Below are 16,798 nucleotides of genomic sequence, written 5' to 3'. Positions count from 1 at the left end.
AGTCATTTCCCCCAGCCCCTCTCACTTTTCTTTTTTGTTCATATTAGCACAGGATAGATTGGAGTCTATACTCCAAACTTAATGCTCCTGAGGAGTTTCTACATTTGTAGGATGGGAAAGGTGATGTCAATACTCATCCTCTAAATGTGTTTTAGTCTGGGAGAAGTGAAATTAAATGAGATAAAATTACACAATACACTACTAGTCTCAGGGATACTTGCCAATCACAAGTGCCTTGCCCACCTGCAAATCAGGAGCAGGTGAGAACAGGTGTCCTGCCCAGTGCCAGAGCAAGTGTAGAACCAAGGTCAAAGCTAGTGAATGTGAGAGCCTTGAGTGCAGGTCATAATGATCATTTGGAGTGTTTAGCTGAGCAAAAGAGAGATGATCACCAAGGCAAATTCAGTAATGCTTCCGTTGCTGACCAATGTTTATAGAGACTTACGCTAGCCTTGTCTCCTATGGGAGTCAGCATTTTCTCAGGCAAGATTCTAATCCCTGTTCACAGTTAGGAAACTGAGACTCAGATGAGCTATATGAAACATTAGTCACAGATTCAGCCTAGACTGGACCCAGGTTTTCTGACTTCTGGATCCATGTTATAGATAGTACTTTCAACATGTCTCTAAGGGCTCAGCTCTGCAGTACTCTGTACAGCTTTGACTAGAATACTGCTGACTTTACTAGCCTCAAATGCCAGGATGCTAATAAAGCTTCATAACATACAAAATCCCTTAAAGGTTTAGAAAACCATTTCACTCTATCATGGAATCTTTGCAGCACAGTTCATCTCAAACTAAATTACATCCTATTAGCCTGAGACAAGTTACAAATAATATTAATTTATTCCATCATTATCTCAATCTCTGTAGGCTAGAATCTGGGACAGTGTTATGGTTCTCATTTGTGAGAGATGGAATAAAAAACAAAAGGTGCTCCTTGCTCAAGATCTAGTTAGTTATGGGATGTAGCGATTGCATGGTCACTCAATATTCCTGCTGTGGTCAAATCATAAAACTGATGTAGGGGGGGTTTGTTTGTTTGTTTGTTTGTTTGTTTGTTTGTTTGTTTTGTTACAGGAGAAAAACTAAGGGCCAGTAATTTATCTCCTTGGACTTTTGCCTATATCTGTGACTTTATAAAAGAAGGGATTTCTCAGAAGGCTTTGTTCTGGAGAAAAATCACAAAAGTGGCTGGCACTTATGTGAATAGTCTGCAAATGTCGGAGACTCAGTAGTGTATTTCAACAGGGAACCCTGGCCTAGATTTTTCCAAACACCACTTAGAAAATGTCTAAATGATTCTCTAAAGTACCAGCTGGGGAGGTCCTAGGGTGTTCATGGAAAGGGGCAGCTCAGGCTCCCTGTCCATCTGCCCACAGTGCTACCCACCATGGGCTGCTTCTCCAGGTGCACTGTGCAATACGATGTGTTTGTCCTCCGATAGGGAACTAAAGGAGAAGATCCAGCCAGAAATCTTAGAATTGATCAAACAGCAGCGCCTGAACCGCCTCGTGGAAGGGACCTGCTTTAGGAAACTCAACGCTCGTCGGAGACAAGGTACTGTTTGAGAACTCCATACACAGGCAGTGACAACCATAGCTTCCTTCGGGGTAATCACAAAGGCATAGTGTCATTCAAGGACAGCACTGTGCTTGAGACAAGAATGACAGTCTAGGTTAGACCATGTTTCATGTGTAGGGAGAACCAAAGTTCAAAATGACCAAAAGGCCCATAGAGCTAAAAAGCTATTCTTTGCCAAGTGGTGGTGCTAAAAATTGCTAATGCATGCTATGACTCACCCATGTGCAAGGCTATTCACTCAATGTGTTACTTACATAGCCATGGGCCACATATCAGTCAATAGGGGACCACACATACAATGGTGTCCACTAGGAGCATTGTACCACCATAGTTTGTGTTTAAATGTACTTTATGACAGTCACATAATAGAATCACCTAAAGATGCATTTCTCAGAGCGTATCCCCATTGTTGAATAATACATAAGTGGATTAATGAAAATCATCCTCAAAATAGCTCTGTGAAGTACATATTGTAACCATATACATTTGCGCATAACAAAATGGAGATCCTGGGGGTTGAGTAACTTGTAAAATTCCAGAAGAGGAAGGGTTTGTCCTCTAAATCTACAAGCCCTTCCTTCTAGTTTTTACTTTTAAAATGTCTATTTTGTTTGTCCTTATTGTATTTGTGTCTATCTGATTTGTGTGGGGGTGAAGGTATACATACTCCATGGTGCACAAATAGAGGTCTGACAACAACTTTTTTTTTCTTTATTAAGAAATTTTCTACTCACTCTACATACCACCCACAGATGCCACCTCCTCCGTCCTCCCATCTCCCAGCCCTCCCTCTCAAGCTACCCCATATCCCCACATTCCCCAAATCAAGGTCTCCCATGGGGAGTCAGCAAAGCCCGGCACACTGAGCCTAGGCAGGTCCAAGCCCCTTCCCACTGTACCAAGGCTGCACAAGTCATCACACCACAGGCACCGGATTCCCAAAAGCCTGCCCATGCACCAGGATGGATCCCAATCCTCCTGACTGGGTGTTTCCCAAACAGTTCGAGCCAAACAACCATCTTCCATATCCAGAGGGCCTAGTCCAGTCCCATGAGGGCTCCACAGCCACTAGTCTACAGTTCATGGGCCTCCAATAGTGTAGCTGGTCATCTCTGTACTTCCTCCTGTCATGATCTCCACGTCCCTCGCCAGCAGAATCCCTCCTCTCTCTCATCAATTGGATTCCCAGAGCTCAGCCTGGCGCCTGGCCATGGATCTCTGTATCTGCTTCCATCAGTCACTGGACAAAGGCTCTATGATGATAGTTAGGGTATTTGCTAGACTGGTCACCAGAGTAGACCAGTCCAGGTACCCTCTGGACCACTGCCAGCAGACCAAGGTGGGGTCATCCTTGTGGGTTCTTCAGAGCCTCCCCAGCACCCTGCCTCTTCCTTTTCCCATGATGTCCTCATCTATCATGGTATCTCCCTCCCTGCCCTCCCACTCTGTCCCTGTTCCAGCTTGACCCTCCCATTTCACTATGTTCTCATTCCCCACTCCTTGCCCTCTGCCACCCGCCCACACACACACCCAGTCCGCTCATGTAGATCTCATCCAGTTCTGCTTCACTGGGTCATCCATGTGTCCCTCCTAGGGTCTTTCCCTGTTAGCTAGCCTCTCTGGAGCTATGGGTTGCAGTCTGGCCATCCCTTCCCTCATATCTGGTATCCACTTATGAGTGAGTACATACTATGTTTGTCCTTCTGAGTCTGGGTTACCTCACTCAGGATGATATTTTCTAGTTCCATCCATTTGATTGCAAATTTCTTGATATCATTGTTTTTTACTGCTGAGTAGTATTGCATTATGTATATGTGCCACATTTTTTTTTTATTCATTCTTCAGTTGAGGGGCATGTAGGTTGTTTCCAGGTCCTTGCTATTACAAATAGTGCTGATATGAACATAGTTGAGCATGTGTCCTTGTAGTAAGATTGAGCATTCCTTGGGTATATGCCCAAGAGTGGTATAACTGGGTCTTGAGGAAGACTTATTCCCGACTTTCTGAGAAACTGCCATACTGATTTCCAGAGTAGCTGTACAAGTTTGCATTCCCACCAACAGTGGAGGAGTGTTCCCCTTGCTCTACATCCTCTCCAACATAAGCCTGACAACAACTTTTGTGAGCCTTCTCTCCCACTGTAAATTACGAAAATTGAAAGCATGTCATCAGGCTTGTGCAGCAAGTGCTTTTACCCACTGAGCCATCTCCTTGATCCCACATCCTTCCTCTTCATGACTCCTTTGTACCATCAAGCAAACCACCACCCACTGTTGGTACTTGCAGCCTGGGTGGTCCATATTCTCAAATTTTCCATATTGATGCTCTTCCAGGTCAGAGTTGTTTTACTGGGGGTATAAGCAATGACGATTTAAAATGAGGTAGAATCTATTTTCAGAAGCTGTGAAGACGGATTTCTGAGTTGTCTCTGATTTCTGACCACAAAGCGTCAAGTCAAAAAGGTGCCTGTAGACCAGGCACACTGGACAGGAAGCAGTCCCGGCTGTTTCAGGGCTTTGATTGTTTTTTGCTCTGCTGACGTGATTCTGATTGCAGCAAGTATTCATACCATACTGTCCTAGAAGAAACAGCTGGGGAAGGGTGAAGAAATTGAGAAAGAGCCAGGCAAAAGCAGAAGCATTAACAACTGTGCTAAGAACCAATATTAGTTGCGAGCTGGGGAAACTCTGCCGGGTAGTTCTGAAACCCAATGGATGCCTCGCTTGGACGCAAAGCTCATCCACTAATGATAGCAATCCATTTGTGTTTGTGCCCATCCCTGTGGCCATTTACTTTAACTGCTCTGTGCTGAATGTTCAGTGATTGAAATATGTTGATGCTACCATTGAAAACTATGCTAAAGGATTTCAAAAAGCAGAACTTCCTAGAGTAAGTGTGGTTATTTGGAGAGGGTGTGAAGCCAAAGAGCTTTACATAGGCCTAGGAAGAGGATGGGGGCAGACCAATGCAAGGCTGAGTTAGACCTGCTTCTGAGAAAGGCTTGCATTATAAAAGAAGAGAGAACTCATTGCCTAAATCCAGCCCTTGAGGAATGAGCTCACTCCCATCTTCCTGTTTGTGTTCCTTGTGCTGGGCTTCATGTCCAAGTACGTGATGCTCCCAGAAGAAGTTTCACTGTAGTGCTAAGGGTTGGCTGCCCTTGTGCAGGTCTGTGGACTTGAGCAGTTTTCACTATCAATACCTGTTTCCTAAGATTTTTTGCAAGGAATAAAGGCAGTTGGGAATGTAGCTCCTAGAAATTGAGCCAAAAGGAATCACTGTTCATCTGGAAAATTGTGCTTTAAAAAATAAATAATAAATAAATAAATGGTCCAAGAGTGAGAAGTCATGGTCTTTTTGGCTCTGCAGTTAGCCCCCTTAGTGTCTTCAGGCAATACATCTGATGTCTGAAAATGCTATAACATGGGAGTCTAGCACTCCAGGGTCTGAGAACTGTTAGCCAGATAGTTAGATACATACCCTCATCTCCTTATTGTCTCTGGGCAGATCAATATCCAGGATATATGAGCCCATAAACGTAACTTCAACATTTTCTTTCTGTACTTGACATTGGGCAACAGACACAGAAGTATTTGGAATGGAGAAAACACATAGAGACACAAAGAGCTTTCGTCGATGCTAGCTAAATCCTAGTACTTACAATTACACTGAACCTTTCAGTCTACTACGCTATTTGATATCCCTTTCTAGGCTGAAATGGATTGACTGTGCCAGAATCTTCCTATCTAGATGATATAATTACAGAATTTTGTTTAAAAAGATACTTATCCCTCACTGTTGATGAACGTCCTAATGAACAAAAGCCTTAGTATCTAGCTGATGAGTTAGTAAAGATCTGGACAGAGTGGGGCCATTTGTGTTCAATACAAGAGTCTCCTTGTGCAAGCAGAAAGGCCTGTCAACCGGTTAAGTCTGGTGACCAGCCCTCTGCCTGCACTGCGTGTAGTTTCCCATCGCTCCATCAAAACACTGCATTTAGATTTGCACCGCCTGGTAGGCTGGGGCGTAAAATTGGTCACCACTCCCTCAAGTACATGCATGTTCAAGGAGCCTTCATCACAGATTAGGTCTGGTACTCCCCGTGTAGGAGCCATGGCCACTTCCCTACCAACTTGTCTTACAGCGAGGAAGACACAGATGAGCAAAGTCAGTAATTAAGTTTACAGGGGAAAATGTGAGAGCTTCCAGTCTCACAGAACCAGAAGTGGAGGAGTTGGCAAAACATCTTTTCCTTTGCTACATTTTGTCAGAATGCCTCACAGTCGGCATTTGCCTATCATCTTATCTCATCCACAACTCTGATACTTGGAAAGTCCGGTGCAAACAAAACAAGTCTGGGCTTCTGGAATGTCTGGCCACAGTAGACCTGGGAGGCAGAAAATCACATGATACATATTAATCTGGCTTAAGCCCCAGCCTCCCCATTCCAGGCTGGGTAGCTGTTGACAATCTATTCATCAACCTGGACTCTTTTTCCTCTTCTGTCACATGAGGATGGTGTTACCTCCTACATCAAGTCGGTAATTATAAGGGTTAACTAAACTATCTTTAGCACTTATGATGTTATCAAGCATTCAAAACTACTCTTATGACTATTTTGGGTTGTAGTTTCTTGGCATATAATTTTTAAACACAAGAAGCATACTACTGGATGTCTCATGCCTGCTTTTTGCTTTCTGTTCTGACCACACAATGTAAGACTCAACCATGCTCCTTGTCCCACATACTCCTGGAGAGACAGCAAAGACATACTCCCAGAGGTTGTCTGTGGTACAGCTGTCATTGTTTCATGAGACTGCAGTCTCCAACATTTTCCTCTACTTTTTACCTTTTAGCAATTCAGTTTTCTCAGAATCATTGCACTGAGTGGTCTTGATGACCCCTGGGCTAAATACTATAGAGTCACTTCAAGAAACGATACCATAAAGCTTGCTTCTCACTAAAGATGCTTGCTAGCTTCCTGTCTTTAAGTGCCAACATGACCGAGTTATCTCAGAATTCTGTGCTGGATAAAACTTGTCTTCCCACTTCAGTCAGCAAGGTCTGTGTACCTCACGTAACTCTTGCAACCCCGTTAGAAGCCTGGAGCCAAATGGATCATTCAGGCGCAGCATCTTTATCAAGCCTTCCAGGCAACAAGCTGCTTCTTCCCTCTTTAATTACATTTCTCTTTTGGTGTTTCATGAAACCTAATTAGTTCATTTTCACAAAAGGCAGGTACTTCCAAATGAAGAAAACACAGATGAATTTGGGGAAAGGCATTCAATAGGTCAAAATAATGAGTAATTCCCATTTCAAAAATGTGGTAGGGTAAATGGTGGGGTGAAAAGGGACATGTTCTCTGACTGGAGTGATCGAGTGTTGGTAACCAGCCTTGTAGAGAATGCGGGATGGATACTTCATATATGTTTTACTCATGAAGTTAAAGCTATCACTTTTTAAGTGAAGAACAAGAATTTTTCAGTCTATCATTTTGCTAAGGGCTATCACAGAGTGCCAGGACCAGGTCTGTGTGACCACCCAGGATTCATTAGGACCAGTCATCTTGCTGAGTGTATGAGAGTCCTGGAATCATGAGCTAGGAAAGGACACACTGCCTCCAAGGAGGCAGCATTCAGAATCAAAACACAAGTCTCTGGTTTCGAAGAACATTTCAGTGAATTGAGAAGTGTTTGAAAGGCAGAGTGGCCCTCACTGCCACCACAGCTACCATTCCCCTCCCTGAACCAACAGAGAAACTTGTGGATCTCATCACTGGCAAAGTGACATTTCCATTTCAAGGCACTATCCAGATCTGTTCTTTGGTTTGAAAAGGTTGTATCTTGGTCCAGATGTGGAATTTCTGAACACGATGATGATTTGGTTTAATTTAGGGCATCCTAGCAAAACGGAACATCCTACTAGAGTGCTCTACCAGCATAGGTTAGGAAACGCTTCCCCACTTCTGTGACTAGGGATTCCCACGCCTGCTACCAAACAACACTAGGAAGTCCCCTGCTTCCAAAGCAGAGCTGATCAGACTCAATTCCTCTGCCTCATGTAAAAGTCAACATGTCACACCAGTGGTAGTAACTATTACTCCATGTTCTGGTCTCCTCTAAAGACCAGGGGGCACGCTTACCTGTGGCAAAGTTGGCAAATGAAGGAAAACTTTAAATTTGTTTCTTATTGGATCATTTTCAGGGTTGGACAGTGTTATGAGAATTTCACTTCTCAGTGATTTTTAGCTTATAATAATCCATGTGACATCACAAATAGCTTTAATCAGACCTTCTTCCCAGGAATGTGGGCTGTCCTGGTTGGCATTAACGGTCAGCCTGACATAGCCTAGAGACATTTGAGAGTAAAGCCTCACCTGGAGAATCACCCAGATCCAACCGACCTATGTCTGTTATGTCTGTGGAGGATTGTCCTGACTACTGATTGATGTAGTAGAGCTCAGTCCATGGTAAGCAGCTCCATCCTTAGGCAAGTAGCTGGTCTCAGGCTGCATAAGAAAGGCAGCTGAGTGTGAACCTGTGAGCAAGCCAGAGAGCAAGCCAGGAAGCAGTTCCTCTACAATTCCTGTCTTGCCGTCGACTTTCCTCAGGGACGGATTGGGATTTGGAAACGGAAGCCAAATCATGCTCTACCACCCACCCTAGGTTGCTTTTGGTTCGAGGGTTTTATTACAGTACAGAAAAGAAGCAGTAACATGGGCTTTGAAACCAGCTGTTCCCTCTGATCCTTAACAAGGGTAAGGAGAGTGGAGCAAGGAAGGAAAGGAGGAAAGCAAGAAAGACAAAAGGACAGTGTGAATAAGAACAAAGGGAAAATTCAAGCGGCAGATTGTCTCCATATATTTTAGTTTGGAGATGGAAAGACAACTGTTAATATATTCTAATTTGTAATATATTCTAATTTGACTACAAGGCCTCCACATTAGCTCTCGCATCCTCCATAGATGCTAGTAAACAATCTTTGATAATGTTCTCATTGCTTCTTGCTAATTGCTTTTAATGACGAGATCCACTCTTCTATTGCCCAAAGGGACTGAGGAACTCATAGCATCATGCTGAGTCTTAAAAGGAAGATGCACATTTTTTTTCTCACAAGAGAAAACTACAAATCAGGCTGCCGCTATTGACTGACACAGATGTTCATCACCACTGTGTCGGTGTGCTCTCCTGGTCGGCGTGGGCAGCTTCCCTCTCCTTCGTAACAGCCCTACCTTTGAGACAGATTTATGCAAGTCATGATGCCTCTCACCCTAAGGGCTGCAGCTTCCATCCCAAAGAAGGAAGATGCTACCTTAGCATCCTCCCATTTGATCACAAATTAGGACAAGCTTATCAGCCTCTTCAGTCCCTCCTTCATTGTTTTGTGATCCATCCAAAACTTCTTACTTGCCGAGAAAGACAGGAACACATTGCTTCCATCAGACATGCACAGACCTTTTTGCTCTTGACCATTGTAGCAGTGGACAGAATAAGATGAACTTGCGTAGAATAAGAGAAGAACTAGCTAGGAGTAGGAAGAAAACCAGGGAAAGATGATGTCCTGTAGCTCAAGGTGATTTAAACCTCCGAAAGGAAGAAGCACTCTTTAGTCATGAAGCAGTCAGGCCAGAGTTCCAGGTACCTGATTATGTTTCTTTTTAAAAAGCTTCCATCCAACTTTGCAAAGTAGGTGGTTGTTTCTGTCAAGGGATAAGTAGCCACTGTTCTGTAGTGGTTTATTAATTAAGATTGCATTATGTAAGCAGGAGAAATCTCCCATTCCTATCCCAGATTGTCTTTGTCCCCAGTTCCCAGCCATGGACACAAGCTTTTATATGGTTCACCTCTGTGCTGCCACCAAGAATTGAGGGATCATCTTTTCCTTGAGCGTCCAAGTTCAGTCTCTCATGTCTACCATTTATCTAATGACTTCTTATTATTCCTGAGGAGTACTAGGTACATTTGCAGACTTATTGCAACTACTTTTAGATAAATAATGTATCCTGAAAATGTAAACAGCAATTCAAAAATTAGTATATTTTGTAGATAAACATACATTATGCAACTCATTCCATTTTGTGTTATACTAGTTCAATTTCTTAATTCTTCCCATCAGACCTTACTGAGTGTGAATGATCACTGTGCCATATTGACTTATTGGCTTCACATAGTACCACTGAATCATGGGCTAGCCCCTACTTGCAAAGATGACATTCCTCTAAAGAACAGGTGGATCTTAATCAACAGAAGAACTGAATATCCCAGTGTCACACCTCACTAGCCTCCTTCCCATCACCCTTCAGTCACTCACTTAGCCCCTAAACCCCCTCAGAGATAGCATACCTTACAGCGAATTGTGGTCATCATAGGTCATGTAGACCAGGCTGTAAGCCATGTGGCCCTTGTGTGCAGAGAGGACCATCATGTCCTCTTATGTCAGGCTCTAACAGTTCTGTGGTGCTCACAACACTCCATGTTCTTCAGACTTCATACTTCTTATTGTAAATTCCAACTCAGTTTCCCTAAATGCATTCTTCTCATCATTTTACACTAGCAGATTAGCATGGCTGTGAGTTAGTGAGGGAATAACTTGTTTAAACTCAGTGAAGTCCGCTTGTTGACCACCTGTGATTGCTATATGTCTAAAGTGATTTTTGAAAAGTTGACGAGCCCAGTAATTGAATGATCTTCTTCCTCCTTGTCAATGTTTTGTTTTGTTTTCACCAGAGTTCAGAGTCCTTTAAGTACATGGTTGCCATGTTCTGGATACAATCAGGAATTCTCAAACAATGCTAACATTCTCTTATACCTGAGGAAGACAAGCGTCACAGAGGCAGTTTCCTTTTGTGGGTTAAGCTGAGCATTTTCATTGTTCATCATGTGGCTTTTACTTTCATTCTTAAAGCTTTGTTTAGATTAAAAGAATTATGGGGACAATATGACTTCTTTTAGTGAAAGCAATTTTAGATTGAAAAACCTCTTTTCTTAAAATGTAACGGACAGCATTTTTATCAGAATAGTTTCAAAATAATTTGGTACTGCAGATATAGTAAGGAGGTGATTTGACCAAGACCATAGGGTGAGCCAGGTGCATGAACGTACCAAGAGGCTGGTAGAGCACAGATGTTGTGTGCCTGATGTGGCTTGAACCAAATTGCCTCAAGTCTTCTTTTTCCAGTTTTACCAATACCAACTGTGTAACCATCCAGCACCCAGCACTTTACTGAGGCATTGGGACCATAGCCATTATGAAGACAGTAGCTGACTTCATACACTGCTGGGCTAATGAGGACCCTGGCGTCTCTTGTCTGATCAGCAGTTGTTCATGATACATCCACTAGAGAAAGCTGCTTCCCTTGGGTCCACCAAGGGAGCATTCCCTTGGGTTTCTTATCTTGTGTCTTACCATAGGGAGCCTTAAGATGACTAACATGTATGTACCAATAGTAGAAGCCCATGATGTTAATGATGAAACTAACTTCTAGAGAAGCTCAGTTCATAATGGTGAGCAGAGGAGCCTTTCTGGAGAAACTGAGCCTGTATCTACACAAACACTGCAGTCATGCTTCAAGTTCCCAATCTGTAAATCTGTAGGTCTGTGAAAGTTGCGTTTGCCTCCTTCTCCCTGTCGTGGTCCTGCTCACATTTTCTCATCACACTTGGGAGCTGAAGGGGTAAAATTGTGAGAGTTCAATGTAAGAACTTCCTTAAAGCCTTGGCCATTCCCATCCTGGCACTACACTGAAGGGCGCGGTTAGAAGGGAGGCTGCTTGTGAATGCTTTCATTCTTTCCCTAAAGCCTGAGTTATTCAGATGATTTCTCATGGATCCCACGCCCATGTGTATCACTAGTGTCCTGGTAATTCATGCACAGATCATGGATGTGGTCTATTAGCATCAAGGAACAGGTGTATATAACAACTGAAGATGGCTCTGTGTGTGGACAGCCATCTCAGCAGGCTGGAGATCAAAGTGGAAGCAGATTGAGACCCCAAAAGCTTCCTTCACCTCTCTCCTCACTTTGTGTAGCTTCTATGGCTAAGGACTCACCCTGTTGGTGGTTACAGGTATTGATGAAATGCCCATGGAAACTACCCTCTTGAAAAACACTTTGCCATTGAGCTAAGTTTGGTGACATCCCCTGTGGTCACCAATGTTTGCAGAGCAGAGTGGTTGATACTGAAATACCCAAATCAGGAGGGGCTTCACCATTCAGGACATTAAAATCGTTATTTCTTAAGGTCCAAAATCAAATGTGTCATTTTTCTCCTGCAGGTAGCACTAATAGCACAGCAATGTTTTTGAAAGCTGGAATCATTAACTTCGTAAACGTATATTTTTCTCCACAGACAAATTTTGGTATTGTCGGCTTTCACCCAATCACAAGGTCTTACATTATGGAGACTTGGAAGAGAGCCCCCAAGGAGAAGTGCCCCATGATTCCCTGCAGGACAAATGTAAGTGGCTCTCTCCCTGGTATAGGACACCTGAACTTTGACTGGTTATTTTTTATTCATAGTATACCATGCAGAAAACTATTAGCTTAAATGAACCTTTTGAGCTTGACTCATCCGTCAAATTTTAGCCTGAGCATTCCCATTAAGTGCATGGTCTGGAAGGATTTGAGGCTCAGAGATGAGCAGGTCGAATGTCAAAGGGATGCCCACCTACCTTTCCTCTCTACTTTGGATAGTATGTATCTAAAGCTATTTCAGGGAGCCAGAAACATATAAATCTGAAATTGTCAATCGTATTTTCAATAACCTGAAATAATTTCTTAGAGCATATGCAACAACCTCTAACACATATGACTTAATGTATCCTGTAATTACAAAATGGAGTTAGTGAAAGACTCAAATACTACTTCTGAGAACTCAGATACTTTGGGAACTTATGATAAATAACTTTCCAGAAATTCAGTAGTCCTCCAAGGTGTGTATTATTTCTATTTATTTGCCTTTGCTGTATGCTTTGTTTTAATGTGATTTTGAAGAGATAGTAATATGTGAGATCTTTTTAACCCAGTACTAAGCCAGGTACCAAGTACCAAGGTTCAGTGCTCAGTGTAGAGACTAAAATTTATTAAAGCTGCATTGAAAAATGCCAAGATGGTGAATTAATTTGGAAGAGAAATGAGACAGAAGTAATACATCCTTGGAGGACACTCTAGTGAGAGAAATCAACCGGGGCCAGTTGTCATGGCATGCTCAAATAACCTTTAAAAGTAACATTGGTCCTGCCGTGTTTAGATAAGCATATCCCATGTCCCAGGCAGTGTCTTTGACCTCCTGCCTCCTGCTGTTTCACATCTGCCCTCCCATCACCCCAGAGCCCATGAAAGTCAAATCTCAACTGCCTGCTGTACAGCTCTAGACCACAGGAAGCAAAAATAAACCATGAGTGGGAAACTTCCTGACACTTTCAGACTCTGTGCTGACATCTCGGGCAGAAAGCCTAGAACATTTTCTCTCCCTCCAGTTTAAAAATGGGACGATCTGGTCTTTGTAGTGTCATACAGTTCATTCATTCCTATCTATAGAGGAACTGCTTCCCAGCGTGTATTATTGATACCCACAGCAGGAAAAACTAATCTAAAACCCAGAGCTGTAGGCTGTGCCCCCCACAACACAGGCTGTGCCTCCCCCAACACAGGCTGTGCCCCCCAACACAGGCTGTGCCTCCCTCCAGGCTGTGCCCCCCAAATATGGGCTGTTCTCCCCTCAAACACAAGCTCTTAGGTTTCTGCATGAAGCTAAGATACCCCCGTGGTCGGAGCTGACAAAGCTGAACCACCCTGTCACCTGATGCCAGGCCTATGCTTCTCCAACTGTGGACCAGGCCACCAGACCTTAGAAAGTGGAACTCAGGCGGCCACACTCAGACCTCACAAATCAGAAACACTGTGGAGAACTGGAGCCTCCATGTGACTCTGGTGCCCTCTCAAGTTTTAGCAATGTTAATGTAGGTATTGCTGAATACTCCATGGTAATTCCTCAAACATGACTTTCACCAAAAAGTCCTTTTTAAACATGAGTTGAAAATATGTTGTCAACTTGTAATTTTTGGAAGAAAGAATGTTAAAAAATAAAACTTTACTAAGATTTAATATCACTATTTTTTTAATAAAGGAAAAGATCCTTGATATCTCTCTCTCTCTCTCTCTCTCTCTCTCTCTCTCTCTCTCTCTCTCTCTCTCTCTAATACAGATGCGCGCGCACACACACACACACACACACATGCACGCACGCACGCACGCACGCACTGATACTCTCACATGGTAAGAAAGGCTTAATCTTCGAGTAAAGGACAGGCCTTTCTGCTCATTGAATTAGCTGTGTGAAGACACACTCTGGTGTCCTCTTTTTTTTTTTTCTTCTTTCTGTTAATTAGTAAAAAACCTCTCATGAGCTGGGAAGTGTCCACAGCCAGTGATCTGGAAAAGCATTAGAAGTTTCTGGTGCCCAAAGTAACTAATATATATATATATATATGTGTATATATATATATATATATATATACACACATATATATACATATATATGTGTATATATATATATTTACATATATATATATATATATTCCACTTCTCAACTTGAACATGGGCATGCAACTGACAGTTTGTCAGCGTTAGGTGCAATACACCCAATTCCTTAGAAAATGAGCAGTGTACGAGCCAGAGGGCATGGAGGATACGAGGAAACAAGGCCTCCTAAACACACCAGGACCAAAGCACATAGGAACTCAGAGACTGAGGCAGCATGCCTTGGGTCTACATGGGTCCGCACCAGATGGGATCCTAGAGATGAAAGGAGAAGTGGACACACGCCCCACCCCTAACCCAGAAGCTCTCTCCAGTTGATAAACACTTGCAAATGAAAATTTAGTTTTCCCCGCAAGGGAGTCTCATTAGGGAAACAAACTTCTCTTATGGATAGGCTGCCTGCCCAGTAGGAGACAGCCAACAGAAAATGAAGTCAAAGGTGTCTTTGAAGGTTCCTTGTCTCATAATCATTGTGTCAGGACTTTTCCTTTTCTCTTCTTTTTTTAATTTACTCTCTCTCTCTCTCTCTCTCTCTCTCTCTCTCTCTCTCTCTCTCTCTGCAAATTTTTGTGTCTTCTGGTTTTGTGGTTTTGTGGGATTCCTGAGTGAGTGAGTGACTCTCTGTGTCTACATCTGTTTCTTATATCTTTTCCTGGGCTCGTTTGCTTCTGTTTGTTTTGTCCTATTCTGATGTGTTTGTTTTTGTTTATTTTGTTTTATTTCATTATTATTCCTTAGATGCCTGTTTTGTTTTCTAGTGAGAGACAGAAAGGGGGTGGATCCAGATGGGAGGGGAAGGAGGAGGAACCGGAACCAGGAGGAGTAGAGGGAGGGGAAACTATAATCCAGCTATAGCTTATGAAAAAAAAAATCCATTTTCAATAAAAGAAAAAAAAAGAGAAAAAGGATAGTTTCCCTTAATTAATGGTGAGAGTCTCTGTCTTGCCATGTATTTCTGTCCTTTCCTGAGGCAGGGGGAACTATCTTCCACCCACTGAGTTAGCCAGGCCTGAATAGTAAGCTGTTGATGAATCAAATAGCTAAACTGGACCTTTTACTACAGCGGCACTAGTGAGGACTGAAAGATTCTTCTCAGCTGTCTTCTTCTCTGAAGCTTTGAGCCGCTGCTCTTCATATTCTTTCTGGAAGGGCCAGGAAACGGGGCCCTTGAAAATCCACATTTCCCTGCATCCCTTCTCACCCCGCTTCCCTCTCAGGGCTTACAGACTGTCAGCACCATCACGCCCCTTAAACATGAGACTTACTTGCTTCCTAACCTTCCCTGGTGCCCCTCAAGGCCTCGGTTTGAGAGAATCTAGGCCAGTGTTCTTCACCCCCACATCAGGGGAAAGCACAGGCCCATGCCCTCCTCAAAGATTAAGCCTATTATAGAGGATGAGGAGAGCAGCTGACAGCCGGGGAAAGTGAGGGATTGGGGTCATGGAAGCACAACGAAGAATCCAGGTCTCTTCATCTACTGAGAGAATTAATGCAGATTATTGGTAATAGGAATAATGGCAGATGGCATTTGCTAAGTGCATAATGTGTGCTAGGCACTGTGCTCACAGCTTACATAAGTTATCTACTGTACAACCCGAAGGGGCATCTCATCCATATTTTATAGATAAGGAGAGTGAGGTAGAGAAGCATTAAGTATAACTAGTTGACAGTCATGGGTTAGTAAACAGTAAGATAAAGGTGTTTGCAGGCAGCCAAACAGCTCCGTGGCCAATTTTAATTTATTATTTTCCTGCCTGAGCTAAAAATGATCTGGGACTCTAATAACTTAAACCCAAAGTTGTAGAACAAGAGTTTGAATGAGCCCCCAAGGCCTTGGTTTCTGGTTACAGAGGCATAGATAGTATGGACCCTCACTGCGCTCTGAGGCTGATCTGCTAGGTTAGGGAGAGCAGGTTCTGTACTAACAATTGGAGCGACCTGCCTCCAGCCTGTCTCTGCACAGAAGCGTCTACTGAGGATATCCGCACACAGCAGTGTCTGCACATAGCTTGTACCAAAGGCATAGAGCCGCTTCTTGGAGATGTTTTGCCATGACTTGGCCCCAGGAAAACAAAGCTAAAAGTGTTTTCATCACAGTGGCCACATTTGTTTTTTAGTAATAGTTTTCATTTGAATCATAATTAAAGTTTCTTCCAACATACTAGCAAGGAGTTTCCTGAGTGTGCTTGGAATGAAGCCCACATTTGTGGCTGTTCTCATTATGATGCTGACACCTTCGAAACACAAAGGGACAGTAGCCTAGTTAGGGAGCATGGAGCCCTAAGACTAGATCTGTCCCTGGCTAGCTGTGTGACATTGTAGAAGGGATTCTTCTTGAAACTCAGTCTTCCCATCTGCAAAATGGCAGTGTGGAATTCGTTCATCCCAGTCCTTCCTAAACTGAGTAATTGTGAGAAATGAAGGTGTAGCCCAGAGGAAGGGTGCTTGCAGATTCTTTCTCCGATGACCCCCTGCTTCTCCCAGCTCTGTGTCTTACTTCTTTATCTTCCATGTCAAAAGACCAAATCAAAAAGCTAGCTTGGCTTTGAAGCCCTCCTGAGCTCCCCACTGTGTGAGTGTGAGCCCTCCCTCTGTTTCTGTCCCTGGACCAGAGAGGACACTGGTTTAATTCTCCCCATGTCTAATCCTTCAGTGCATCTAGAGAAAAGCTATGA

General features: G+C 43.2%; 1 protein-coding gene across 4 annotated transcripts in view; it reads left to right on the top strand.

Moving 5' to 3' along the window:
- The window catches only part of Elmo1 (engulfment and cell motility 1), a 534,626-nt gene that overhangs the window by 497,917 nt on the left and 19,911 nt on the right, over positions 1-16,798 (top strand). For all 4 annotated transcript variants that reach the window (XM_052729418.1, XM_052729416.1, XM_052729419.1 and 1 more), the window contains 2 exons: positions 1,447-1,559; positions 11,932-12,039. In XM_052729418.1, coding sequence (XP_052585378.1) covers positions 1,447-1,559; positions 11,932-12,039 — 221 coding nt within the window. The remainder of the gene's footprint in view (positions 1-1,446; positions 1,560-11,931; positions 12,040-16,798) is intronic.

The sequence above is a fragment of the Peromyscus californicus genome, unplaced genomic scaffold (genome assembly GCF_007827085.1).
Source record: "Peromyscus californicus insignis strain IS unplaced genomic scaffold, ASM782708v3 Scaffold_8__1_contigs__length_139910024, whole genome shotgun sequence".
In the NCBI taxonomy this organism is placed as follows: Eukaryota; Metazoa; Chordata; class Mammalia; order Rodentia; family Cricetidae; genus Peromyscus; species Peromyscus californicus.
This window is presented reverse-complemented; position numbering and strand designations above follow the sequence as displayed.